The sequence below is a fragment of the Aristolochia californica genome, unplaced genomic scaffold, assembly GCF_029961685.1.
Source record: "Aristolochia californica isolate CCGP_79_NKW_82.1479 unplaced genomic scaffold, dmAriCali1.0.hap1 SCAF_1, whole genome shotgun sequence".
Classification (NCBI taxonomy): Eukaryota; Viridiplantae; Streptophyta; class Magnoliopsida; order Piperales; family Aristolochiaceae; genus Aristolochia; species Aristolochia californica.
In genome coordinates, this window is record NW_027181770.1 from 51,844,544 (window position 1) to 51,871,145 (window position 26,602).

The 26,602-nt window shown below is 38.0% G+C and overlaps 1 protein-coding gene across 3 annotated transcripts; it reads left to right on the top strand.

The window, feature by feature from the left end:
* The first annotated feature begins 91 nt into the window (after positions 1-91).
* On the top strand, positions 92-26,043 carry LOC137950333 (uncharacterized). Of its 3 annotated transcripts, XR_011111937.1 has the most exons (21): positions 92-155; positions 331-420; positions 1,588-1,691; positions 4,824-4,910; positions 5,077-5,152; positions 5,232-5,306; positions 5,430-5,483; positions 5,587-5,646; positions 11,215-11,331; positions 20,602-20,696; positions 20,809-21,014; positions 22,025-22,122; positions 22,356-22,459; positions 22,542-22,704; positions 22,829-22,951; positions 23,100-23,182; positions 23,806-23,950; positions 24,053-24,082; positions 24,238-24,308; positions 24,646-25,546; positions 25,743-26,043. XR_011111937.1 is itself a non-coding variant. In XM_068796740.1 (20 exons), the coding sequence occupies exons 2-20, from the start codon at positions 382-384 to the stop codon at positions 25,415-25,417; spliced, it is 2,502 nt and encodes an 833-aa protein (XP_068652841.1). In that variant the 5' UTR covers positions 92-155; positions 331-381; the 3' UTR covers positions 25,418-25,718. The 3 variants fall into 3 exon arrangements, 2 of the variants coding, with proteins under 2 accessions (XP_068652841.1, XP_068652849.1); XM_068796740.1 differs by lacking the exon at positions 25,743-26,043 and having other exon boundaries at positions 24,646-25,718; XM_068796748.1 differs by lacking the exon at positions 25,743-26,043 and having other exon boundaries at positions 138-155; positions 340-420; positions 24,646-25,718.
* The last annotated feature ends 559 nt before the right edge of the window (positions 26,044-26,602 follow it).

Genomic DNA, 26,602 nt, shown 5'->3' on the forward strand with positions numbered 1-26,602 from the left:
CACACATTGAAGCAGGCGCAGTTTAGCATCGGGCGATCTCTTTTTATGGAGGTTTAGTAAATTCCGACCAATTTGTACTTTTGCAACTCGCTGCGTCAGTATCACCGTCGTGCTGCAGGGTGTTTTTGGGCTGCTTCCCTCTTCGACTAAGGGGGGTAGGTCTCCTTTTTTCGTCTTTCTGGATGTCTTTCTCTTTCTATGGTTCCTCAAACCGAGTGCGTTTTAGTAGCTGCTACTCTAGGGTTTTGTTTGTCCTTTTACTTTCAGCTGATTGTTTTTGTTGTTTCAGCTCAGTAGAGCGGGTTAATTCCATTTCTTGTATATTTTTAGGGTTTACAGGTTTCTGCAGCTGCGTCGACGAGCTCTCATTTTTCTGTCAAGATGTTTTGGCGCATGCCTGCCCTCTCTGCATCTTCGCCTGTAAGTGGAACTCGACAGTCTTCACTCGTCTCCTACGCTTCGACTGGCACATTTTATCTTTAGTTTTTTTTTTTTGATGCTATGAGCTTACTCAGTGATTTTTTTTTCGATATGGCTGATTGCCGTGAGTAAAAATAATAAATGAAGGTTCTATTTGATATTTGCCTCAAATTATGCTGCTTTGTTTGAGGATGAATTTATGGCATTAAGAAATTTTAAGCGTTTGGGTTTTTGTGTAAGCGGATGTCTGAGTCATCTATTTCTCTGATTAAAGTTTCTTCGGGTTCGGATGTCTGCTGATTTGCTATTGATTGATGTGCAGAGAAGGAAATATGGACTTTGCCTCCATTTAAGTCAGTTTAGTTGGTGGGTTTATGTTTCAAAAATTCTCAACCGAGTGTCTGTGCACGACCTGGTTATGGTTTTGAGTTTTGGGTTTTGCTACTGCTGCTCTGCCCGTTTCTGATTGAGGATATTCCTCAAAGATATCTATCTCTCATTTTCTGTTACAGATCACATGAGTTAGTGAGAGTGGATTCATTGGAAGTTGCCTACTTTGGTTATTAGGCTGGAAGCAGTTGGTATCTTCTTCTTGTTTTTGTATGTTTACATTATTATTATTATTTTAATTTTGTGATCTAAATGTTTGGTATGCTTTGAGCTTTGAATTTGGTTTCTACCTCTTACTAAGAGGAGCAAACAGCTTTTTGTCTTCCTTGCTCGGTAGGAAGCTCTGTTATTGTTCTCTGATTCTTTTTTATTTCAACTTGTTGTGCTGTTTCATTACTTCTGCACTTGAAGCACAGTTTTGTTTAGTTAAGGGCTACCCTTATTTATGAGGAATTTTGGTTTGTTGGATTGTTTGATGACTTTGAAGGCAGAGATTTGCCATCTCTGTTGGAGGTTACTGCATTTTTTTCCATGCAAAAAAATGGTAAAGAAATGGCATTTGTACTTTGGGTTGCTGACTGTTGTTTACAAGTTGACAATCTTTCACATCCTTTCCTAAGTGCTTTTCTGAAAATATTGAATGTATGAGAAATATCCTTCTGTTGTTTGGATATCTGGTTTTCTATTTTTGTGCATGAGCTTGGGTTTCCTCTTTTTTACTCCAAGTGCTGCAATTATGATGTTTTCTGCTGATTGCATGAGCCTTTTTTCCGATAGGTTGAATCAATCTTGGATAAGGAAAACTTCACCTTGGAGGAGCTTCTCGATGAGGAAGAAATAATCCAAGAATGCAAAGGACTAAACAGTCGCCTCATAAATTTGTATAGCTTTTCATTTAAATTTTTTGTATCTCCTGTCTTGTAATAGATTTCAAGATATCAAACTTGCCTTGCAAATCCACTGTTTGTGCCATTTGCAGTTCTTAGAACCAGCCTCACTAGTCAATCTCTAGTTTGTACAGAAAGTAGGTGTATGATCACTGACATATGGATGGTTCAATTGGCTACTGCAATTGGGTTGTGCTGGGGAGTCTTGGGATTTCTTTTCCTCACCTGCCAAGTCTTGGGTCATCTTACTTCCAGCTTATCTGAAACACCCAAGATAAAAATCTCATGTCATTCTAAGACATGAAAAAAATTGACACATTCAAAGTAATACAGAATTTGTTAGGGTATAAAAATGTCTACGCTTTATCATCTCTTTCCTTTATCTGCTTTTTTCTTGAATTTTCTTTTGGGTAACATCTGAAAACTGATTATATTTGTCTTAAAAAATGAAAAGTGTATATTTATAGTTCTTCTTCTGACTCTGTTCCTCAATTATTTCTTTTTCTCTTCAACAAGATCCTACTCACAATTCCAAAAAGTACAGGATAAATGAGTGAAAAGTTGTGATGCTTGTCATAATTTTATTCATGACATCATGGTTGAAAATTTATGTGATTTTGAAATCATTTCTTTGAGCCTCTTTACAGTCTTATTTTTTTTATTTTTTATTTTTTGATAAAGATGTATTAATAAAAACGAGAGAAATTACAAAATTTGGGGGAGCTTGTCCCTTACAACCAGCGATTGTAGCACATCTGTCACCGAATTTGCGGATCTTGGAATGTGAGTCCAAATACAAGAAATAATTGAGGTAATTTTTAAAATTTCCTTAAAGGTATCCCAATGTCTCCATGGGGGAGAGGATGCATTCTCACACCAGCGTATAACCACTTTTGAGTCACCGAAGAGGCCCATTGCATTTATCTCTGAAGACGTGGAGACCATATAACTTTGCAGACGTAAAGTCAGATATACCAAGAGGGCCAACATAAGTGAGAAGCTGATTACCAGAATGATCTGAAATAACTCCTCCGAAACCAAAAATCCCAAGGTTACCAAGAGACGAGCCATCAAAGTTTAACTTGAGATAACCAGGATCAGGAGGAGTCCATTCTTGCATGACCGGAAGCTTTTTCCCATTGTGCATCATAGCCAAATTTCTCCAGTTTTCACGAATAGAGGAGCCCAGATGGGGAGACAAGGCTTTCTTGGTCAAAAGCCAAGTTGATATATGCCCTACCACTCGATCCACAACCCGATTTGAAGCTTCACATTTTGCATCAAAATGTCTTTTATTGCGCTCATTCCAAAGCCCCCATGGTATGAAACTGGCACAGGCAGAAAACATCAGTTTTCCAAGGCTAGGCAAAGGGGTACCAGTGAGAGATTTACTAAACGAAAGTAGATCAGCCGCCATGCAGAATTGTAACCCAAACTTTCCAAGAATGCTGGTCCACACCTTCCAAGAGAACATACATTGAAGTAGAATGTGGCTTGTAGTTTCAACGTCAGAGTTGCAGAATGGGCACAAGGGATCAATGGAGGGGTGTCCTCTTCTTCTCAACTCGGCTGTCGAGAGAATCTTGCCTTGACAGACACTCCACATGAAGAATTTTATCTTTGGAGGGGCACATAAATGCCATACAAAGTTGATCTCATTCTCCCTCCAAGACGAATTACCACCATTTAAAAAGCCATATGCGGATGAGACCGTTAAAGAACCCCTTTTATCCGGCCACCAAATGAGCTTGTCGGCCTCCAAAGGACGAATTTTAAACGAAGCAACAAGGTCCATCAAATGACTAGCCTCCAAAGCCTCACTATCCGAGAGACCCCTTCTAGGACGGAGGTTCATACCCCCCCCCCCCCCCCCCCAAAAGCTTCTGCTACTAAAATATCTTTGCGAGACATGAGGAGAAAAAGACTTCTGAATGCAGCCTGCAGAGGCTACTGCCCTATCCGCAAGTCTTCCCTAAACTTGAGCGATCTGCCATTGCCCACATAGAATCTACTTGCAGAGTGAAATTTTGGAAGTAGAAGGTATAGAGCTCTCCATATTGAGGACAATCCTCTTCAATTCCTACCAGACATCCACCAATGAGGGATCCCACCCAGCTTAGCGAGAACCATTTCCTTCCAAAGATTTGAGGAGTGGGTATTGAACTTCCATAGCCATTTTAGCAGCAACGCTTGATTCATGTCCCTAGATTTTCGGATTCCTAGGCGGCCCATATTCTTTGGCATGCATACCTCATCCCAACTAACCAAATTATACTTAAAAGCATCGCTCGATCCCCTCCAAAGGAATCTTCTTTTTAGCCTATCTATAGCCTTACAAATTGCAACAGGACAAGGCATGAAGGACATGGCATAATTGGAGATTCCTGCTATGCAAGACTTGAGAAGGATGAGCCTCCCGGCTTTACTAAGTAGACGCCCCTTCCATGATGCAAGGCGGGATTCAATTTTTTCAACCACCGGATTCCAAAGACTCTTGCATATACGCCCAATGAAAAGAGGTAAACCAAGATATGTTGCAGGTAGGTGGCTTGTTGTGCAGCCAAATATACTTGCCATTTCAGTGGGCTAACATTGAAGCCCATGAGAGAAGTCTTTCCCCAATTTACTTTCTGACTAGAGGTTAACTCAAAGTGCCCCAACACAACTTTAATCTTTCTTGCACTATCAGTGTTGCTGACTCCAAAAATGATGGTATCATCTGCATACTAAAGAATGAGAATATTAAAAGCTTGACTGGTACTAGTAGGAGGGAGTCACCCAAGATTACCTGCCGAGTAGAACATCGCATATAGAAATTCACCAACCATATTGAATAGAAGCGGGGAGAGTGGATCTCCCTGTCTAATTCCTCTAGTCCCTTTGAAATAACCACATATTGAGCCATTAATGAGGAGGGAGTACGATGCCGAGCCCACACAACTTCTGATCTAGAATCTCCATTTGTTGCCAAATCCCATCTTTTCCATAATTCTTTATAGTCTTATTGACAAACATGTGAGGCAAGTTTTCGATCTTAGGTGTGCACGGGCTTTTGCTCAGTAACTGTATTAATAGTTTTGGGAGGCATGAAGTTGTTAAGGAACATTTGTTTTTCATATTTTTCAGTCTTCGAGATGCGGCTCATGTTGAACAGTTACTTAGGTATATTGTTGAGGAACCTCCGGAAGATGCTGAAAGTAAACGAATCTTCAAGTAAGTCACTATGATCCATGCCTATTGAAATTCCTATAATTGCTAAGTGATTTTTTTTTTTTTTATGTGTGTGTTTATCTTTTCTTTTCTTGGCTTTGTTTGATTTGAACTGTCATTGTCAAATTGTTCTATCTGGTCTCATGTGTTGGTTCATGCAATGATTTAGGTTTCCCTTTATTGCTTGTGAGATATTCAGCTGTGAAATTGATGTAATCTTGAAGATCTTAGTTGAGGATGAGGCGGTATGTGTTCTTTTCAAGCTTTCACTTTAGTTGCAAAATCATTTCAATAATTACTCTAAAGTTTTGCTTACTGCTACAGTTGATGAACTTGCTCTTCTCTTTCCTGGAACCACACCACCATCATGGGACATTACTGGCTGGCTACTTTAGCAAGGTATATTGAATTTTCCAGTTGTTATCATCTTTCTAATATGTTTAAACCTTTTCTCTAAGTTTGATATTTTTAATAGATCACCTGTTTTAATAGGCTGCTTAATGGATTATTGTCATTTTCTAGGTTCTTATATGCCTCATGATGCGAAAGACAGTGCCTCTGATGGATTATGTTCAAGTAACTAAATTTCTTGCTATATTGTTTAGCTCTGTATCTTTTTGATTTTCTGAGCTATGAAACTTTTTGGTTGAATAAACCTTTTCTTTGGTGGCTTGTTCAGGCCCATCAAGATATTTTCTGTAAGTTGGTTGATCTGATCGGAATCACATCAATCATGGAGGTCAGGATCTAAATCTTCCACTACAATTAACTATCTCTAAGTTTTATAGACCATTGATTATGAAAAAAGCACTATTTTGCTGTGTTTCCCTTGAAACAATGTGACAAGTAGATCTGATACTGCAGTTAAAGAAAAAAAAGGCATCTAGTACTGTCTTATTTTTGTAATTTGGTTCAGGAGTGCTTTATGGGAACCCAGTATGTATTAGGTTTCCCTAAACCTGGTACCTATTGGGCATTACATGTTATGTAACATCCAAAATGCCAAAATGCATTATGCCCTGCACGTTATGATTTATTTGATGCCTGCAATGTCTCCCTTAAAATCCGAGACATATTGGATGATACATGTATCATAATATGGGCCCAGTACAGGTTTTATTGTGTAAATATCTGATTTTGAGAATAATTGCGTATTAGATATAAAGTCAGTGGAATGTAGTTTAAGAGCATAGGCTGAAAAAGCAGCATTGGGTCTTCCTTTGAATCGTGCTCCGGGTCCGGATGGTTTCAATGGGGAATTCTATCGCCGATGCTGGCCCTTCATCAGAGACGATATTGCCTGCATAGTCCACTCGTTCTATCAGCATGACATCAGATATAGGAGCATCGGAGCTTCGTTTATTGCCCTCATCCCTAAAAAAGAAGGGGCAAAAATTCCTTCTGACTTTCGGCCTATCAACCTCACCACCCGTGCGCACCTCCTTGCCAATCGCCTCAGGGCGGTTCTCTCTATTGCCATCCATCATGGTCAAAGTGCTTTTATCAAGAGAAGAAATATATTAGACTCGGTCATGGCATGTCACGAGCTCGTCCACCATTTTAAGGCTTTAAAGCTTCCCAAATTCATCCTAAAGCTTGATTTTGAGAAAGCCTTTGATAGAGTTAACTGGAAGCTTATGGACACTCTCTTGGGGAAGATGGGATTCGGGGAAAAATGACGCTTTTGAATTCAAAGTTGCATCTCCTCTGCAAGCTATTCCGTTCTTCTCAATGGAACGATTTGCGGTTATTTTAAGGGATCCAGGGGAATCAGGCAGGGAGACCCCCTTTCCCCTTTGCTCTTCAATGTGGTAGCGGAATATCTATTATCTTTGATCTATGCGGCCAAAAACCTGGGTTGGCTTCTCCCCTCGATGGACTGTGCAGCCTTTGATGTGCCGATCCTTCAGTTTGCAGATGATACAATTTGCTTTGGGGTTGGTACTATGGATCAAATCCGAAAACTGCGTGCTGTATTGGGACTATTTGAACTGGCTTCTGGACAAAACATTAATTGGAAGAAAACCACCCTCCTAGGCTATCATATTGACTCACTTGTGCTTCAAGGAATGGCTGACTATTTGGAGGTACTCAGTGGGAAATTTTCCAGCTACATATCTTGGACTACCACTCTTTGACTCTCGGCCTTCGGCAACGCTTTGGTCCCCCCTTACTGAGAAATTTGAGAAGCGACTAGCTACTTGGAGGGGCAAGCTTTTATCTACGGCTGGATGGCTCACTCTCCTCAAGTCTTGTTTGGCTAGACTGCCAAACTATTTATTATATCATTCATGCACTGTCTGGCCTCCGTTTGCAATAGGATTGACGCCATCCGTCGTCGTTTTCTCTGGAGAGGATCAGAGGACACCTTCAGATACCATTTGGTGAGTTGGAAGGATATTTGCATGCCCCAAGATCGGGGTGGTTTAGGCATTTGGCCTACGAAAGAGATGAACAATGCCCTTTTGCTCAAATGGATCTGGAACTTCAACATCAAGCATAACAGCCTATGGGGTGATATGGTCAGGTTCTATCTTCAACCTTCGGGTGCCAAGTGGAGGGAGGATGGCGCTACTCGGCTCCTATCCCCGATATGGAAATCAATTCAAAAGCTCCTCCCAGTATTCAGAGATGCAACTTCCTTTCACACAGGCAATGGAAGGACCCTCCTCTTTTGGTTGGATGAATGGTGTCCGCTCCCTCTCCGAGGATTTCCCGGGACTTTCTAGGGTGGCGAGGGACCTCCCTTGCTCAGTGGCTGATTCTTGGAGAGATCACTCATGGAGTCTTATGTTTTGCCGGGGATTAAATGATGAGGGAATTACTGCTTTTTGTTCTCTCCTCTCCAAACTCAGCAACACTACTATTCGTGAGCATGCAATTGATAAACTGATATGGAAGCCCAACATTAATGGCCGATTCACAGTTGCATCCGCCTACTCCCACATTAGAAAACAATATTACAACATGCATGAGCACAAGGCAAACCTGGCATGGAAGCTCTTAGCGCCTAATAAAATCAAATTCCTCGTGTGGACGGCCATCAGGGAACAAATCCTCAACTCTGACAACTTCCATAAAAGAGGTTACACCACCCCCGATCGCACTTGTCCCCTTTGTGGTGTGTGCGATGAGACAGTCCAGCATGTTCTCTTATAGTGCGGCTTTTCATGGCAAGTCTAGATGAAGATATTTCAGAAGATTGGTCTCCGAATGGGGCTACATCAGGACCTTTTTGGCACCTTTGAGATGGTTATGGGGATACGCCTTCCTAAGCTAGGCAAGATAATTCTCTTGGCATGCCTTGCGCATGTCCTATGGTGTATATGGCTAGAGTGAAACAACCAGAGATTCAACTTCAAGGCTAGTTGGTGTTCAAAAGAAAACTCCTTTTTTTGGCGCCACTGGCCAATCGCTGATTGTATTGCTGACATTGTGTCATCCATTCATTGTAATTGGAACCTCATTCCTAGATCAGCCAATTCTTTGGCTGATAAATTGGCAAAATCCAGAACCTCCCAACAATGTCTCATTGTTTGGGAAGGCTTTCCCTCGTGTAATCTGCTCATTTGAGCTCTCATAATAAAATTCAGCATCATTTAAAAAAAAAAAAAAAGAGCATAGGCTGAACCTCAGGGTTCAGCATTTTGGTTGGATGTTGTTTTTCACTGTATCAGTGTATATTGATATCCAATTAATTGTGAAGTCAACTACGACCTAGTGAACTTTGTCTGAGCCTCTCAAGCTTAAGGTTTTAAGTTGGATGTCTTTCTTATGGTACCTGAGTGAATCAATTGGACCATCATTGATAGTCGGGCCTCTGCTTCGTTTAAGTGGTGTTTCAAAGCTACAATAAGTCACAACACATTAGCGAAAGGGTTGAAATGACATCATATAATTGCGATGTAATTCATGACCTAGTATACGAACTTGGTAGGACTTCTTTGCTATTGTTTCATGGTCTTGTCCTTGAATATAATGTGATATGTGATAGCCATGAGTTTGGAATTTTTTCATTTGTAGTAGTTTAGAGGAACTTTTCATGAGATACACCAAAAAATGAGGTTTCTTATTTTTGTTTCTCATTAAGTATATGAGAAATAGCAATGAATAACCAAATCATCACTTTATGCAACTGCGCATTCAGAGCACAAACTGGACAAGTCTGCGTAGGTATAGGCCTGACCCAGATTCAGGTCAAGGCAGGAGTAAATCCACTAGGAGCACAAACAAGCATAGGAACTGCTTAAAAAGCAGCAGAAGCCATCAACCAAGTGGTTATGACACAAAAGAAGAGGAAAAGGTTGATATGAAAAATTGGTGAAATCTCTAGAGTAGGGGTCGCAGGCCGGTAGAGTGGAAGAACAAGGTTTAATAGGACTGCTAAGCTCGTTTTCATTGCTTTGATATTATGAGAATTAGCAAAGAAGAAGATAGATAGAAGGAAGAAGGAGAAAAGAAGAAGAGGCAAGTGAGAGATGGAAAGAGTGCGTCGAATAAGCACTTGTTAGGGCTGGAACTCGATCCTTCTCTATTTCATTAACTCGCTTAAGTGACAGTCAGAGAAATTACAATAATACCCCTCATTAGTTAAAATTCAATAACTCCCTAACTACTTATCAGAATGACTTGAAACATAGACTTTACATGTTGACTAACTTACTGCTACACTTAGGGAGGCACACACCAATAGGAAATGACCAAAATGCCCTTATACATGTATTTCAACAATTTCAACAGTATATATCTTTACTAACTACTAACAAGGCAATATGCAAGTGATGCCATACTATCTGAATTTATGACCAAACAGTGATCTATTAAGTGATGGAGGTTGGTAGGACAGCAAAGTTTTTTGATTGAAGGATGAGATTGATCGCATCAATGGTTAACTGTGTCAACTCAACAATTGTTAGATTTACTTTTTAAAAAAAAATCAAACAAGTGTGCTTTTTTTTTGGGGGGGGGGTTGAAGGTTTTATTCTAAAGCAATTACAAGAATAGGAAAGGGGTCCCCTTACAATGAGGGATTGGAGGGACACCCCTTCTTTAGCTAAAGAGTCAATAGCACAATTGGGTGAACTTGGAACATTATGCCAAGAACATTGAAAGCTAGGCACAGTATCCAAAATCTCATGAAAAACAGGCCAGTGCTTCTAGGGAGGCGGCTTGGCTGCAGAACACCGGCAAAGTAGTAAGAATGTATTCTTAAAGAAAAATAGTACAAATGCTATACTAATGAGTTGGCATGTTTCTTTACTTCTTCTTTTCTTTTAATTTTAATCTAAAAAGAGTTTTTGACATGTTTTAGAGTTGTCCCTTGTAAGATGTTATGTCTTGGATTTATTTTGTGCATGATATGGGTCATGAATTCAAGACGTGAAACCTCTATCTGTAACCTAAGCTCAAACTATTGGGGTGGGTGCTGTTTTTCATCGTTGGGAGGGCACAAATATGTCTTGGGTGTACTCTAAGCTTAAACTACATTTTGATATATTTAAAAATTGACATGGCTCTATGCTTTTATACATCAGAGTACATTGCTGCCACTGGTTAGGTAAATCTTTCTTAGAAACAGAAGAAAAACATAACACAGTGCATGGAAAGCATGTTCCAAAATTGTTGACATAATTTCTGAGTTATTCTTCATCTGTTTTATGAAGGAAAGAGGGTATTAATGATGAAGCTAAAACTTTTTCACCTCTATGAAAAAATAATCACTGTTGTCCTTCATGTCATTGAAGACGTAGGAGTAAATCAAATTCAAAATCTACGATTCAAGTGACTATCACATCAATAATGTCTTGGTTTAAAATTTTAAAAGAAAAAGATTGTTGCTTCATGCACATAAGTTTTGGTTTCTTAAGTTGTTAGAAAATTTATGAAATTTAGGATTTTGCTCCTTTGTTTTTGATTGATCCCATGTTCCCAAATCAGCAAATAGCTTTTTTGATTCTTTGGCTAAAGAGGAGGTTACTTTCCAATCCCTCTTTGTAAGGGGTCCCCTCTCTTGAGTTCTGTTTTTCTTGCCTTTTTTGGGCTTTAATGAAATGCACTCTTTCTCCCAGAAAAAAAGAAATTGTTAGAATTGAAAAATTCATGAAGTCATAAATTAGAGAACCCCAACATTGCAATTGGAGCTCGTTCTTCACTTTCAGGCATCCCTTAAGTTATTTTTCCCTGAAATAATGTTATTTCTCTTCATCTAAAAAAATTGACAGTTCATTTGTGTTGGTATGCATCATCTGTGTATTGTGCTTTGTTCATCGTGTTGTTGACCTCTTTCTTCAAAATGTTTCTTCCATAGGTTCTGGTTCGGCTTGTGGGAACTGAAGACCATATGTTTCCAAATTTTGTGGATGTGATGCAGTGGTTAGCTGATAGCAATTTGCTAGAAATGATTGTGGACAAATTGAGCCCATCTGTAAGTATTAGATGCCTTTCTATGTTGAATAGTTTATTGTTTCTATAGGAAGAAATAAAGTAGAAGATCAGCCCATGTTAGATTGGCATATGCATGGCGACCTTGATTTCATGTCTTTAAGTGAGTTGGTTGATAGTACAAGTTAGACTAGGCTTGGTCGATCTTTGTTTTTGTCTTCATATATTTAGATGAACAACAACTAAAGAGAGCTGAGAACCACCATTTTATTCTTTTTTTTTATTCTTCCTTTTCTTTTCTTCTTTTATTTTCTTAAGTGCATGTAAGTTTCACTAGAGAGAGAATTGCGCTGTGGAGGCTCATCGCTCATGGTTTTTCCTCTGTGTAGGCTTTTGACAGGAAAATGATGCTGGTGTAATTTACTGAAAAATAAATAAAATCTGAGCCAGTTGTCTGATCCTGGACTAGACACAAATCTGGCCAATCAAGTCAATGGAAGATTCATTCTCCATTCTGACCTACAAAACTGTTAGTGGGAATTGTTGTGTTCCTTATATTTTGATAGTTTATTTCTTATGTACTTAGTATATGTAGGCCCAGACTTATGTTTTTTTTACGAGGGTATTTTTGGAACTTTCTAAGTTCATTACTTATAAATAAGAACTATGGAAGCTAAGCAGTGTGTTTTCCTCCAACACCTTGTTGTGGAGGAAGACCCTCTTAGTTAGGTTTGTATATTTCTCTCCCTCTTTTATAAAGTGTTTACCTCCTTTCATGAAAAAGAAAAGAAAAAAGAACTATGGAAGAGAAGAGACACAATCTCTCTTTTCCTTCCTGTTTCATACATTCCTCTCATCTCCTCGCCTAGCTTCTCTTTTCTTGAACCTAAACACAGAGTGTCGTTTGATGTCCTGTTTTCTGTTTGCCATTGCCGAAGTTTGTTTTTTTCATGGCAGTTTGAGTCTCTTGCTGCCTTGGGTTTTTTTGACTTAAAACATGTCCAATATCTTGTTTGTGTGAGTTAAAACATGTCCACTGCCCATGTTTGGTCTCTCTTTTGTCCCATATTGTTTTACGATGTTTTCTCTTTTCCCAGTTTGTTACCTCTTAAATGAGTTGGCACTGTCATTCAGGGTCTCTGCCCAGTCTGGTATTGTGTGTGCCAAGTTTTGTCATCATGACTGACCAGAATTTAACTGACATACATTGTTATCTGCCTTTAAGATTGATATGGTGAGGATTACTATCGTTGCCCTCAAGGGTACTTTAAATTTTGTAAAGTTGCAATATTGAATGGATTAAAGGAGAAGAAAGGGAGAAAAGAAGGAGACAAGAAAGTGGGAGAAGCAGCACTTGAGGTGGTGTTGGATGAAGGCTTAGAAATTGAGCCCTCTCTTTTAATGATCTCAGTTAAGTGAAAATTACAAGGAAAGGACAATTCTGCCCTTCGTTATAAACAAACTTATAACTTCCTAAATACAAGTCAGAATTCAATGAAAATTGAAAACTAAAGTCCTAATATGAAGTCTAGCTTGTTGTAATTCAATGAAATCCATGAGAATGTGAAATAACTAAAATACTCCTATACCAGTATTTTAATACTCCCCTCAAGCTGGAGAATAAATGTCAAAAGGATCCAGCTTGTCATAAAACACCACATATTCCCATTTTAACAAGGGGTTTTGTAAGCACATTACCAAGTTGTTTGGAGGACTTCATTATATGGATTATGTCGAAGAACAAGTATAAAAGAGTCTTTTATGGCTGTCACAAAAAGAAGTCTCACAAGAGCCATAATTAATATGGTGGAGACTATGAGGAGTTTCACAGGAGAAAGTCTCACAGAAGTGTTTATTTAAAGATTTTTTAGTTATGTTGGTCTTCTATTTATGTTCAATTGTTTAATTGTTTTGGGACTTATCTTAAAGTATGTGACTTTAGGTGTAATTAGGACAAGTTTAGTTAATTGTAATTAGATTCTACTTGTTTCCTCTATTATAAATAGAGGCTCATTGTACTCATATATAAACAAGTCAATGAATTATTTATCTAAATGGAGATTTTAAGCATTACCTCACACTTTTCTTGTATTTGATCTCACATTCCGAGATCTACAAATTCGACAGTTGATGTGCTTGCCAAGCAGGGAGCAACCCTCCAATCCCTTGTTGTTAGGGGTTTGCTCTCCTGATTTTGTATTTTTGCTTTTCTTTGTTAAATATCATCATGCATCATTTAATTTTTTTTTTATCATTCCAGAAATTCGAAATGGTATTAGAGCGGGAGTCAACTCACAGACATAATGTGATCCTTTTTTGATTTATCGTCTCTAGTAGTTTAGGTTTGATTGGAATCAAACTTTGGGATATTAGCTTTGGGGTATCATGGGCCCACTCGTTACCATGAGAGAAGTTCTTTTTGACCTCCTCCTAAATTTGCAAACCCCGTGGCTCATTGGTGGAGACTTTAATGCAACTCGCTTTTGCAATGATAGAACCTCCCCAACCACCAAAATCACATCCACCATGCATAGCTTTGCTGATTTTATCGGGAGTTGTGAATTGGAGGAAATCAATCTCTCCAACAAATCCTTTACTTGATAGATCCTCACCCATTATGTCCAAGTTAGATCGCTTCTTCGCTACTGGTGATTGGTTGACACTATATGAGGATGCTTGTGGGATGGTGCAAGATCGTGCCGGATCAAATCATTGGCCCATCTTAATTAACACCAATTTTGGCAAATGGGGGGCCCGTTCCTTTCAGATTTGAAAATGCTTGGCTGCTTGACAACAATTTTGATGATTGTGTTAAGACCTGGTGGTCTGAATTGAGCCACACGAACTTTGATGGTTGGATATTTTCTCACAAGCTGAAACTTTTAAAGAGCAAGCTAAAATCTTGGTCCTTAGATTGTTGCCTTTTTGCTAATGCTGAGAAGTCCTCTCTCCAATCTCAGATTGCCAATCTCGATTCTCTCGAAGAGCAGTGCCTTTATTCCACTGAATTTTCTGGCCATATTCTCCTTCAAAACAAATTTCAATCTCTTGTTTATGGGGAGTGAGTGCAATGGAAGCAGTGAGCTAGATATAAATGGCTTGCCGAAGGGGATGCCGACACCAAATTCTTCCATACAATCACCTCAGCACGTAAGAGGACTAACTGAGTTACTTCTTTGTTCATTAACCATGAAGTAACCTTGGATAAGGCCTCCATTATTAACACTTTAATTAGCTTCTTTGCGGATCTCTACAACGAAGAATGTCATGCTAGATTGAGGCTACTTTCTTTCCTTTTCTCCATTGGTGTTTGGATGAGTATGTTTTGTTCATTGTTTGTGTCCTTGAGGGAATAAGTTTATTGCCAGAACAATTTTGTGCATCTTTTTGGCGTATTGAAGGCATAAAAAAGAGGTAGTTTGGTGTTTGCAACTCTCTAATTCTTTAGAAAGCATTTGGCTGAGCAGATGCCGTTTTCTATGAAGACTGTGTTTTTTATCCTACTGTCTCTTCTTCTTCTCCACTGGTTGACAACTCTATAGGTATGCCTTGGCCAATTGTGTAATTGTATCACCCATACCACCAGCATCAATTGACTTCTCTATTCATGTGTCTACTCCAATTTCTGTGCCATCTGTAGACTCGCTCCTCTTGAGGTTAGTTCTCCTTTCTCTACACATTTGGTGTGTGATCCTTCTTTTGATGACCTCCATTGCTGTTCACAAACAACCACGCTATGTGTTAAACCACCTATTAATACTTCTCATCCCATTTCAAATTTGTTGTAGCAGTATTTCTCTTCCCTTTTCAAAGTCTCTGTTTAATCATTGTTTGTCTCCTAGTTGTAATTTTCTTGCAGCATTGTCCTTTGTTTCTGTTCCCAAGTCTTATCAAGAGGCTCTTAATCAAATTAGGTGTTGTTTTGCCATAGAGGAGGAAAAGCATGCCATGCGTGATAGTCATACATGGTAATTGACTCTCCCTCCTTTTGGACAAAAAATAGCTGGTTGCAAATGGGCATTGACAATGAAACACAATCTGGATGGTAGTGTTGCTTGTCTCAAAGCTCACCTAGTGGCCAAGTTATATAAACAATCCCACGATAATGACTATGAAGATACCATTCCCGTGTGGCAAAAACTAAACTGGGTATGTGTTCTCATATCTTTACCCACAAATTTCATTGGGACTTAGCATCAACTAGACATTAAAAATGCTTTTTTAATAGGAAGTTTTATGTGAGCCAAATGGTTGAGGGAGGGTTGACAAGCCCTCTCCCCACTTGAGACTCCAATTCCTGTGCCATCTGTAGACTCCTTTTGCTTGAGGTTAGCTCTTCTTCCTCTACACATTTGATTTATTATCCTTCTTTTGATGACCTCCATTGCTCTTCACAAACAACATAGCAAATCACCTCGTAATATTTCTCATCCCATTTTAAATTTTGTGTAGTAGTAACTTCTCATCCCATTTCAAAGTTTGTGTCTACTCAATTGTTTGTCTCCTAGTTGTAATTTTCTTGCGGCAGTCCTTTGTTTCCATTCCTTAGTCTTATCAAGAGGCTCTTATAAAATTAGATGGCATTTTGTCATAGAGAAGGAAAAACATGCCATGCATGTTAATCATACTTGGGAATTGACTCTACCTCCTTTTGGAAAAAAACTAGCTGGTTGCAAATGAGCATTTACAATGAAAAACAATCCGGATTGTAGTGTTGCTTGTCTCAAAGCTCACCTAGTGGCCAAGGTACACAAACAATCCTATGGTGTTGACTATGAAGACACCATTTCCCCTATGGTAAAAGTCGAACTTAGTATGTGTTCTCATATATTTTTTTTTTCATTAGGACTTGCATAATCTAGACACTAAAAATGCTTTTAATTGGAAGTTTTATGTGAGGCCCACCGTGCCGCGAGCCTAGTTTAATATATTCACTTCGGTGATTTGGTCTTAGGAGATGTGTTGTGGATCATTCAATTTTTGTTAAAAAGAAATTATCCTAACAAGGAGTGATATAACATAAATACAAAAAGGTGAAACTCGGGCTATTAAATAGTTTTCAGACCAAGGATTTGGGTTTCTTGAAATATTTCTGGGGTATTCATGTGCTACTATCTAGATATGGGATGGTTTTGTCCTAATGGTAATACACGCTAGACCTACAGGAGGAAACTGGAATGTGAGGGTGCCGGCCAATAGAGAGACCCATGGATCCATATTTTCATTATCCAAAGAGGCTGAAGGAAATGGGACTCATTGATCTAGAAAGATTTAGGCATTTTGCTGGTAAAACTCATCTATCTAATTGTTGCTAGACTAGATATTTTGTTTCCAATTAGTGTGGTTAGCTGGATATGCACACACCAAAACTTGGTCATTGGCATGGTTTGAAAAGAATTATGCTCTACTTGAAAAAGCTCCGGGATAAGGCAAAATGGACAAAGCCCCAAGATGATGCAGTCTAATTTAGGATATTGCTCTTCCATTTTAGGTAATCTTCTTACTTGAAGAATTAAGAAGCAAAATATTGTGGCTAGGCGACACAACACAGTGGTTTAGATTCAAGGAATAACAAGTTGAGTGCTTCCTCTAAAGAGTGGGCTAGATCACTCTCAATTGAAGTTTAATGGGTAAAACTTGAAGGACAAAAAGTAGGGTTTCTGCAACAATTAGGAAAGTAGCAAATGGAGCAAAATAAACACAAAGAATAAGTTTATCCAATATATAACAAAAACCAGAACTTTATTCAATAACCCAAAATTAGTTTATGTGTTACATATGAAGGCCTTTATAGGCATACAAATTAACAAAACTAGAAACTTCTGTGATGTCCATTCTAGGAAATAGACTTTGATTAGGATTTACTAAGGCTGGAGTTAGTGCACCTGGAAAGTAGATTACCCAGGGAAAGAGAAAGTGAACGTGAATTTCATGTTGGTCTACTTTCCATAAAGAATGTACTTTTTGAAAGGTTTTGTGCACTATAGTTTTTTTCTCATAATTTAAAAATTTAACACAAATACATCCATTACACCTAATTTTTTATAGTGGTTCACTATCACTATTTCAAATTGTTGCTTCACTCTCTGGGAACCCTTGCCCTGGAATTAAAAATTTTACTATGAAATGCTTAACGACACCTATAGCAACGAACCAAGTCGATTGACAGTTCCTGCCCATAAGCACACATGGACTCACTGTCAATAGCAGTAGGTGCTACCAGCTAGACCCAAAAAGGTACGTCTTACAACTTTGTTGATCTGAGACCAAATTGAACTTAATGTAAGGGATACTTGCTTTTTAATGACATACAATTGTTTCTTAATTAGGCATATATACCAATTAGCAAAAAATAAAATGTTACACCTTAGTCTCAGGTGAACAACCAATATATCAGTAGCTCTAGAATATAGTATAAAGTGAAACAAATAAAGTTGATTGAAAAGAAGTTTTGAGTTTGAAAACAATAGTTCAAGCAATGAATGTAATCAAGATTTCTTGTATCTTGAAAAGTATTTAATAGATATGAAAATACATACAAAATTCTTAGCGGTTGAGCCTAAAGCCTTGAATGATCACCTTCTTGTTGGATTTAAAAATAAAGAACCTTGTGAGAACCTTGAAAGAGCTTGGGAAACTTAGAATTTCATGTAGGCAGCTTGATTGATTTTGCTAGACAGTTCTTGGGGATTTATAGGAGAAAATCCTACTTTTTAAAACTAGCTGTTATGAAATTTTAATCATATTTCTAACCCTTAACAGAATTTAGTGTAAAATAATTCAAGAAATTATAAGAAATGTTCATAAGAATATATTTGAGGTGGCATTGAGAATTTTGAGGTATCTGAAAGGAGCCTTGGAGAAAGGTTTATTTTTTAAATCACAAGGTACCTTGAGAATTGAAGTTTTTTTAGGTGCATATTATAACGGATCTAAGCTTGATAGGAATCTACCATTGGTTACTGTGCATTTCTAGGAGGAAATTTAGTAAGTTGGAAAAGCTAGAAATAAAATGTTGTTGCTAGTTCTAGTGCTGAGGCGGAATATAGAACCATGGCTCAATAATGTTAGTGAATTGAAGTAGGTAAAATATGTAGTTAAAGAATTCAATCTCCAAAGGTATGAGCCAATAACAATGTACTGTGATAATCTGGTAGTTATTTTTCATTGCTTGAAATCCTGCCCATGAGAGAACAAAACATATTGAAGTAGACTGTCACTTTATAAGAGATGCAGTGATGAAGAAAGTTATCACACCGTATCTGCGATCATATAACCAGGTTGGAGATGTTTACCAAAGCTTTGGGTAAACATAAGTTTGGGATTTTCTGTAACAAGTTGGGCCTCATGGATATATATGCTCTAGCTTGAGGGGGAGTGTTGAAAATCCTAGAGAAGGGCAGTTTGGTCATTTTACATATTATTTATATCTTTGACTTTATATTATTTTGTTCAACATGCTTTAATGTCTCTAGTCCAAATTTCATGTAATTCCTATAAGTGTAGTGGGAGATATAAGGGATTAAGTGAACTTAAGTGAATGGGGGCAATTTTGTAAATTGTATTAAGACTCACTTAGTAATAAGATGGGGGTCAAGCACAAGAAGACTCAATTTTGAGTGTCTTTTGTTCTCCTTTCTTCTCTGCTTCAATTTCTTCTTTCTTCTCTTCAAATTTTTACTTTTTTCAATTGGCACTTCATCAAAGAGAAATTACAATCCAGGAAATTGCTACTCAATATGCTGTCTTGAAGAATTAGTTGGTTGATATCTTCACCAAAACAGTTTCATCTAGGCCCTTACATGAAGCATGTTCCAAGCTGGGCATTTTCTGTGTCTGCACCAACTTGAGGTGGATTGTGGAATTCCTTATATTTTTATAGTTTATGTTTTATTTACTTAGTATATGTAAACGCAGATTTATTTTTTGTTACAAGGGCATGTTTGGAATTTTTTAATTTACAGATAAGAACTATAGGGAAGCGATACACACTCTTCTCCCTTCCTGTTTCTCACGTTTCTCTCTACTTATGCCAAGCTTCTCTCTTTTCCTAAAACTAAACATTCTCTCTCATCTTCTCCTCTTCCATCTATCTTTCACTCACATGACCCTTGTTAGATCATCCTGCGTTAAAGCTGTGAAGTCCAATGGGTTAATATCAGGAAAAATCATATGGTTATTAGTTGGGAAAAAAAGCTTCGTAACTTCAAATAGTTATTTTGGGGTGCAATTGGACCCAAGTCTAATATGGTACTGCAGTAGGATGTTTGCTTTGTTGGGCTCAATTTGTGTCCTGTTTTGTTCATTATCTCTTTTGTGTTGTTTATGCCTTTAGGCTGTTAGTAGGCTTATACATTAATTTTGCCTGAACTCCTCTTCCGGCTACTCTCAAGTTAAACTTTGATGGGAGTGCACCTAGTTGTCCCAGAATTGCAGGCTATGGGGGTGTCTTCTGCATTGCTGAAAGCCATATCCTCATTACCTACTCGGGGCCAATGGGCCTAGCTGACTCCACAGAGGCAGAATTATTCGCTCTACTGCAGGACTTATCTTCTTCAAGAAATACCTCTCCGGCCCCTTCACCATTGGGGGCAATTCCCAAGTAGTTATCACTTGGTGTTCCTCTGTCTCCTCCCCCTTGGAGGCATTGGAATGTACTCAAACAAAATCTTTGATATACTTTCTCCTTTTGACTGTTTTTGGACTCATGTACTGAGGCCAGCCAACTCCCTAGCCGACTCTCTTGCTAAAAATGGAGCCTCCCTCCAATCCCTTGTTGTAAAGGGAGTGCCCTGTTAAGTTGGTTTGTTTTCTATCTCCTTTGAATAAATTATCATCTCACTAAAAAAAGGCTTATACATGAGGTGTTAGTGAGAATAATCCTTCATGGGTTAACATCAAGAGAAGTCATATAGTTGTTTAACCTCGTAACTTCAACTAGTCGTTTTGGGATGGAATTGGAGCTAAATTTAAGAACCATGCATGACACCTTGATTGAGTTGAATGGTCCAACAATAATAGTTCCCTTTATAATAAAACCTACGATTTGCTAGTTACAGAAAAGAAACTGACCAGCCTTTTGTTGGGAGCACTGCTCATGTTCAAATTTCTTGAGCACTTCCTTTCAGAAATCTGGCTATTGAAGTTCTGTCATTGGGATTGATACATGTCAATGTTGTGAAAAACGTTTTGGCAGGGTCATGGAGAAATTTGGGTTTACATGGTTCCTTTCATTCTTTCATAATATAGTTCCTTTTTTCTTTTGTTAATTACAATCTTGACTGTCACTGCTGACCTGGATTTCATCGATTAGAGCCCTCCTGAAGTACATGCTAATGCAGCAGAAACGCTTTGTGCTATCACGCGAAATATTCCCTCGGCACTGACTGTGAAAATATCTAGCCCAAGGTACATATTATCTTTTCTTTAAATTTGTTTTATTACCAAACAATTTTTACCAAAAATGAAAAAAAAGCTTATGTTCATGTATATGACTATGCCATCGTCCATGTGTATGTAGCTTTGTTGAGAGGATTCTCAGTTTCACATTGGAAGGCTCCATGTCGAGATCTTCTCTTATCTATTCGCTATCTGTGTGTATATCCTTATTGGAGCCCAAAAGATCAAGCTCCTCTCCTCTGGTTTATTCTTTCAGAAGTCAACATTTATATGAACCTGTTGTTTCCATTAATCCTGAAACTATCAGCACAATGTTACATAAGCTTGGTGAGTTCTGGAATACTGGTAACTTTTTTCTCCAAATTTTCTGTTGTTTTTATGTTGCTTTTGTGATGTTGCCTTGGGCCCTTTCTCAAGGATATGATATTTTGTTAGATGGGTGAAAAATGAGCACACAGTGTAAAAATATCAAACAACTGAACGGTAGTAGTACTTGCACTGTCGGCGTGGGCAGTGAGTAATCTGAATTGGCTTATCCCATCAGATGTTTTATCTATTGAAGATACTAATGTTCATGAGAGAGCCTCATCGGCTTCATAATTGAATAGTTTTATGCAAGTTGCCTGTGGTTGTGATTCATCTGGGTTGCACTATATTTGGGTGCGTAGGTTCCTATGTTTACTGATTTCATGCTTCCCAATGGATCTAATGTTAAAATTCGTTTAATTTGTTCAATATACTCTCTTACTTTTTCTCTGAAACTCAACACATTTATGTAATTAGTGCCTAATTAGCTCTAATAAATTTGTGGGTTTTGAAATCCACAAATTATAAATGATAGTATAGAGTTTTGAGGTCTTGCTTTTCTTTCAGTTCTGTAATTTCTTTGTGGGAATGGAGAACGGGAACTTCTGTCCTCCTTTGAAAGTTGTGGGAGTAAGTTGTCCTGAGCTTTGATGGATTCTTTGGGTGGAGTTTTACAGGTGTTAGCTGAAAGTGGAAATATTTGTTCCCACTAGTTGTTAGTTAGCATAATCCATGGGCAATTTTTGTGTCTTTTATGTCAGGAACGCTAAAGTCTAAAAGAAATCTTTTTCTTAGGTCTCTCCTACTTCTCAACGGCATCTGTGATTGTACTCGTATTTAATATACAATTTTTTAACTTAAAAAACATATTTATTCGAAATAAGCATTCCTCTTGCCAAGAAGAAAATAGCAGTCGACTTCCATGTCATTAACCCTAAAAGAAACTTATTGTTTTTGGAACCTGATTCATGATTCTGTCTTGAAGAGCTTCTGTTGTGAGAATCTCTGACGTATCTGATCACCTGGTGCAGATGACTTACTTCAGCTTTTGAATGTGACCGATAATGAAAATGTTCTGCCTACTACTTATGGTGAACTACGACCTCCACTTGGAAAGCATCGACTGAAGGTAATTTTTCTTTAGAATATGGTTATACTGCATGCCTATGTTGTATCCTGCTGTCATTTTTGTTTTTGGAGGTGTTCCAGGAAGCTCTTTAATTATTTAACATAACAGATGAATTGTTTGATAATGATAAAGTTGCTTTTACTTCTACTATTTTTCTCAAGGTGACCTGAGATGTTCCACAGTTTGCAATCCTATTTTAATATTTTGATTTCTTCATGCAATTGGATATTCAGATTGTGGAGTTCATAGCCGTGCTTTTGAAAACTGGTAATGACATTGCTGAGAAAGAATTGGTTAGGTCTGGTGCTATTCGGAGAGTTCTAGAGCTGTTTTTCGAGTGAGTTTCCTCATCAGCTAATGATTTTGGCAGCATATAGAGAAAGCTTCTGCCTTTTGATGTTTTCTTGGAATGGTTGCAGGTTCCCATTCAACAATGCATTGCACCATCATGTTGAGAGCATCATATTAACATGCTTGGAGTGCAATAGTACTACTGTAGTTGATCATCTCTTTCAAGATTGTAACTTAATTGGAAAGTTTGTCCATGCCGATATGCATCCTGTTCTTTCTGACTCAGATATGGTAATATGTACAAAAGTTTTTTGTTTATAGTCCTGTCTGATGATTCTGTATATTGTAGTTAATTTTATGTCATCATTTTGGTCCTGTTACATTTGCTAGTTGTAATTCATTGTGAATTTGTCAGCCAACATTTGGTGCTGTTGGAAGAAAGTCACCTCGTATAGGCAACATAGGGCACATTACGCGGATTGCAAACAAGATTTTTCAGTTGGCGAATGGAAATAACCATATAAATGGATATCTACAGGTCTCTACATGGAATGCTACTATATTTATTCTTTTGCCATCTCTCAGATGATCTGCTTCATTGAACATTTTAGTTTTGCTTATCCAAAATTAAGTTCTGCATTACGTTTCTAACATTTGTTTTTGCTTTGGTTTACTTGATTTCATAGGAAAATTCTGAATGGCTTGATTGGCAAGCTAATGTTTTACAAGAACGTAATACTGTGGAAAATGTTTACCGATGGGCTTGTGGGTATGTATGCTTAAACTCTCAATCTGCATTGACTTAGCACAAGTAGAACAAATTGATCTGTTGGTTGGCTACCAAAAGATCAGAATCTTGCCTCTGAACAATGTTTCAAGTGAAATAGATACTGCAGAATTGGAATTGGATTTGAAATGCTCTAAAAAATCTCATTGTAAAGGTCAACCCCTCCTAGGCCCTCTATTTCGTTTTGCCATTGAGGCTTAATGAAATTCCACCATTTTTTTTAAATAAAAGGAATGTCAAGTTTTTAAAGTTTGTATTCCATTCTAATTCTTGTGAATGTTATCCTGCTGTCAAAACCACTTTACAAAAATAGTTTTGGGGACTTGATGTTCATTTAGTCACCTTTTCTCAGAAAAAAGTTAATTTCTGGAACCTTTGTTACGAAAAAGCTTTGTAAAAAAAAGTGAATTGGGGGAAAGGCATATGTTACTCTTTTGCTGGTACTTGGTAGTAATATTAGTTTGTTCTCATTAAGAGAAATTTTTTCATGTAACTTGCTCGTTGGGGTTCAAATCTAATGACTGTTGCCTTTGTTTTTTGAATTATTTTATATTAACTTTTATTGGAGTTGGCTGAACTGTCGTGTCATTATCCTGTATCTGCAGCCGCCCAAGTGCATTGCATGACAGGACAAGGGATAGCGATGACGAAGAACTTCATGACCGTGATTATGATGTTTCTGCATTGGCAGATGATATAAGCAATGCTTTTAGATATAACAACATGTATGACAATGAAGATTGTGAAGAGGTATCACTTGGTGCTGATTGTTTAGAATATACCTAATTCTTATAGAAGTTCCTTCTTTTAATCCTTACAATAATTATTTCTTCAAATTTGTTGACTGCATAGGTCCATGGTTCCCTTCAGCGGGATGACGAGGTAATTTGATATTTATTATTATTAGTATTGCAAGCATTTTAAACTTTCATGTTTACTATTAAAAGAACTATCATATTACCTTTTTATCTGTGTGTACTGCTTTTCTGTGCTGAATACTGCATTACCAACATTCTGATATGCATTTTTGTGAGCAGGATGTTTACTTTGATGATGAATCTGCTGAAGTTGTTATATCATCACTAAGACTGGGAGATGACCATGATAGGTACTTTTTCTAGCCCTCAGGTATCTGGTTTTTTTCTGTTTGATCTGAATAGCTAGTTTTATCAGTTTGTGTAGCATGGATGAGTCTAAAATTTGGCTGATCACCTGAGAAATCATTTCTGTTGTCTCATTTTGGTAAGCAGCCATGAAATTTTCTAGGTAAACTGTTACCAGTGTATGAGAAATATAATTTTCCTGGGAGTTGAGAGCAAGTTGTGGATCCCTACTACTTTCATTTATAAACAGCGCAAAAAACAATGGTATTCTAAAGAAACAACGCAAATAACAGCTGTTTCATTTAAATACCTGACGGTGTAAATGGCGATTCTGTGCTGCAGTTGTGTTTTTACGAATTCCAACTGGTTTGCTTTCCAAGAAGATAGAGTTGCAAATGAAGCTCTGAGCTCTAGCTCTCCTTTGGAAAGGATGGATGAGATTAATCTCAATGGCACTGGAGGATCAGCCAATGGTGGTAGTAGTAGCGATGACGAGGTGGTGGTTGGGGAGGAAGAGGAATTAGCTAAAAAATCTAGTTCGTCTCCAAGCAACGCGTCTGCTTCTGATACCAGTATTTCGAATGGAAACATTACCAGTGATACCTCTGATGAGATAGTTCTGAATACTGACCAGGATGTATTGGGGGCTCAACCTGAGTGGGTTGGATGGCGCGATCCATCATCAGATTTTATGGTAGGTGTGTCAGATGGGAATCCATTCAAGGATGAAGGGGAATCTTGTACAAATCTCAAACCAAACATAGCAGAGGGATCGATGCTGGGTTCAGTCTCTGATGATGGACTTGAATTGCCAAATGGATTGCTTAGCAAGTTGGGTTCTGGCAATGGGCTGAAGGAGAATGAAGTGAGTTCACGGAGTGTGCCCTCTTTATTTGAAGAGGATGTGGAATTTGTTGGGGTTGAGTTGGAAGGAACAGAGAAAGCAATGGAGCAAGCTTTGAAAGAAGGGATAGTGGGGGAGGCAGGGCCTCTGAGGAGGAACCTCATCATGTCAAAGATACCTGAGACAGGTGCAGATGACGTAGGAATATTGGAGTTCAATGATACTAACTACTGGCGTGTAGAACAAGAAGTAGGTGTTGTGCAGGAATAGATGATTTGCTTATTTACTTTGGGGGGGAGAGAAAGGAAAGAGAAATGGAGCAAATGATGTTGGTAAATTAGTTCCGGGGATTCTGGAAGCCGGATATGTACAGCTAGTTTATTCGGCAGGCTTTGAATGGTAAGGCCATGTTATCAATATCATTGAAGCATTCTTATTAGTCAAAAGTATCATCAATGTTTTCTCTCTGATCATTTGTGCTGTTCTATCATTGATCTATCAGACGGAATTAATATTAATTAAACCTGTTTGGAGGACTGATAACAGGAATTTGCTTTATTAGTTTGATACCTACTGCTCTCTATTGTTGTTTCAGGTGGATTTGTTTATTCGCTTGTTTTGTCAACGGATCACCTCTTCATTGAGTTTGATCAGTAGCGATAAAACATGGACCATTTAGAAATTCTCTTCTCCCTCCTTGCCTGTCTAATGTCAAGCAATCTAGCGAGCTAAGGCTTGTAGTCTTGTTGGTCCTGTCCTGACCTTTTAGTTGGGTCTGTAACCGTTTGGGTAGTTATGCTTGAGAAAATTTTGGCTTTTAAGTTTGTCTTAAGTTATTGTGATTTCCTTGTTACATGAATTTCATGCTGCAAACATTTGGTCGTGCTTTGGGCTCTCACCTACTCGTGTTGCGTGGAATTTGTGCACAACGGGATGTCCCACCTCTTTCAGCCAAAAAGGGGAATGAGTGTCCAACCTCTCCCATTTTTGAGATTAGGGAGGCGTACCCTTGTGATGTGATAAGGTAGGTCTAGACAAACTAACGTCAATTGTTTTAAAAGCAAAAAAAAAAAAAAAAATTGTTTGCCTTAATCTTTTATTAAAGGGAGAAGAAAATATAAATTCTTCAAAGTAGTTCGATCCAATTTCTACTACAAAATAATCAACATAAAATTCAAGTTAATTCCTAAGATTAAAGGAAGTAGCATCAAGAGAATTGATTTTTATAAGCTCAATACACTATCAAAAAGTTTTAGGTGTTGTTCATATATAATATTTGTTTCAATTTCTATCAATGCATGGGCACCACTTAACACCTCATATTTGTTTCAATTTTTACCATTATCAACTTAGACAATCCAAATAATTAATGCATGGATACATAAGCAAAAATGTGCTTTAAGTAGGATTATACTATACTATAATTGAACCATTGTATGATACAAAAGTGCTTGT

What these genes read in the sequence shown, in the direction of transcription:
- LOC137950333 (XM_068796740.1), top strand. Translation starts at nt 382, where the DNA reads ATGTTTTGGCGCATGCCTGCCCTCTCTGCATCTTCGCCT. An exon ending in TTCTTTCTGACTCAGATATG is followed by an intron (nt 22,705 to 22,828) that starts GTAATATGTACA and finishes TGAATTTGTCAG; the next exon opens with CCAACATTTGGTGCTGTTGG. An exon ending in ACAATGAAGATTGTGAAGAG is followed by an intron (nt 23,951 to 24,052) that starts GTATCACTTGGT and finishes TTGACTGCATAG; the next exon opens with GTCCATGGTTCCCTTCAGCG.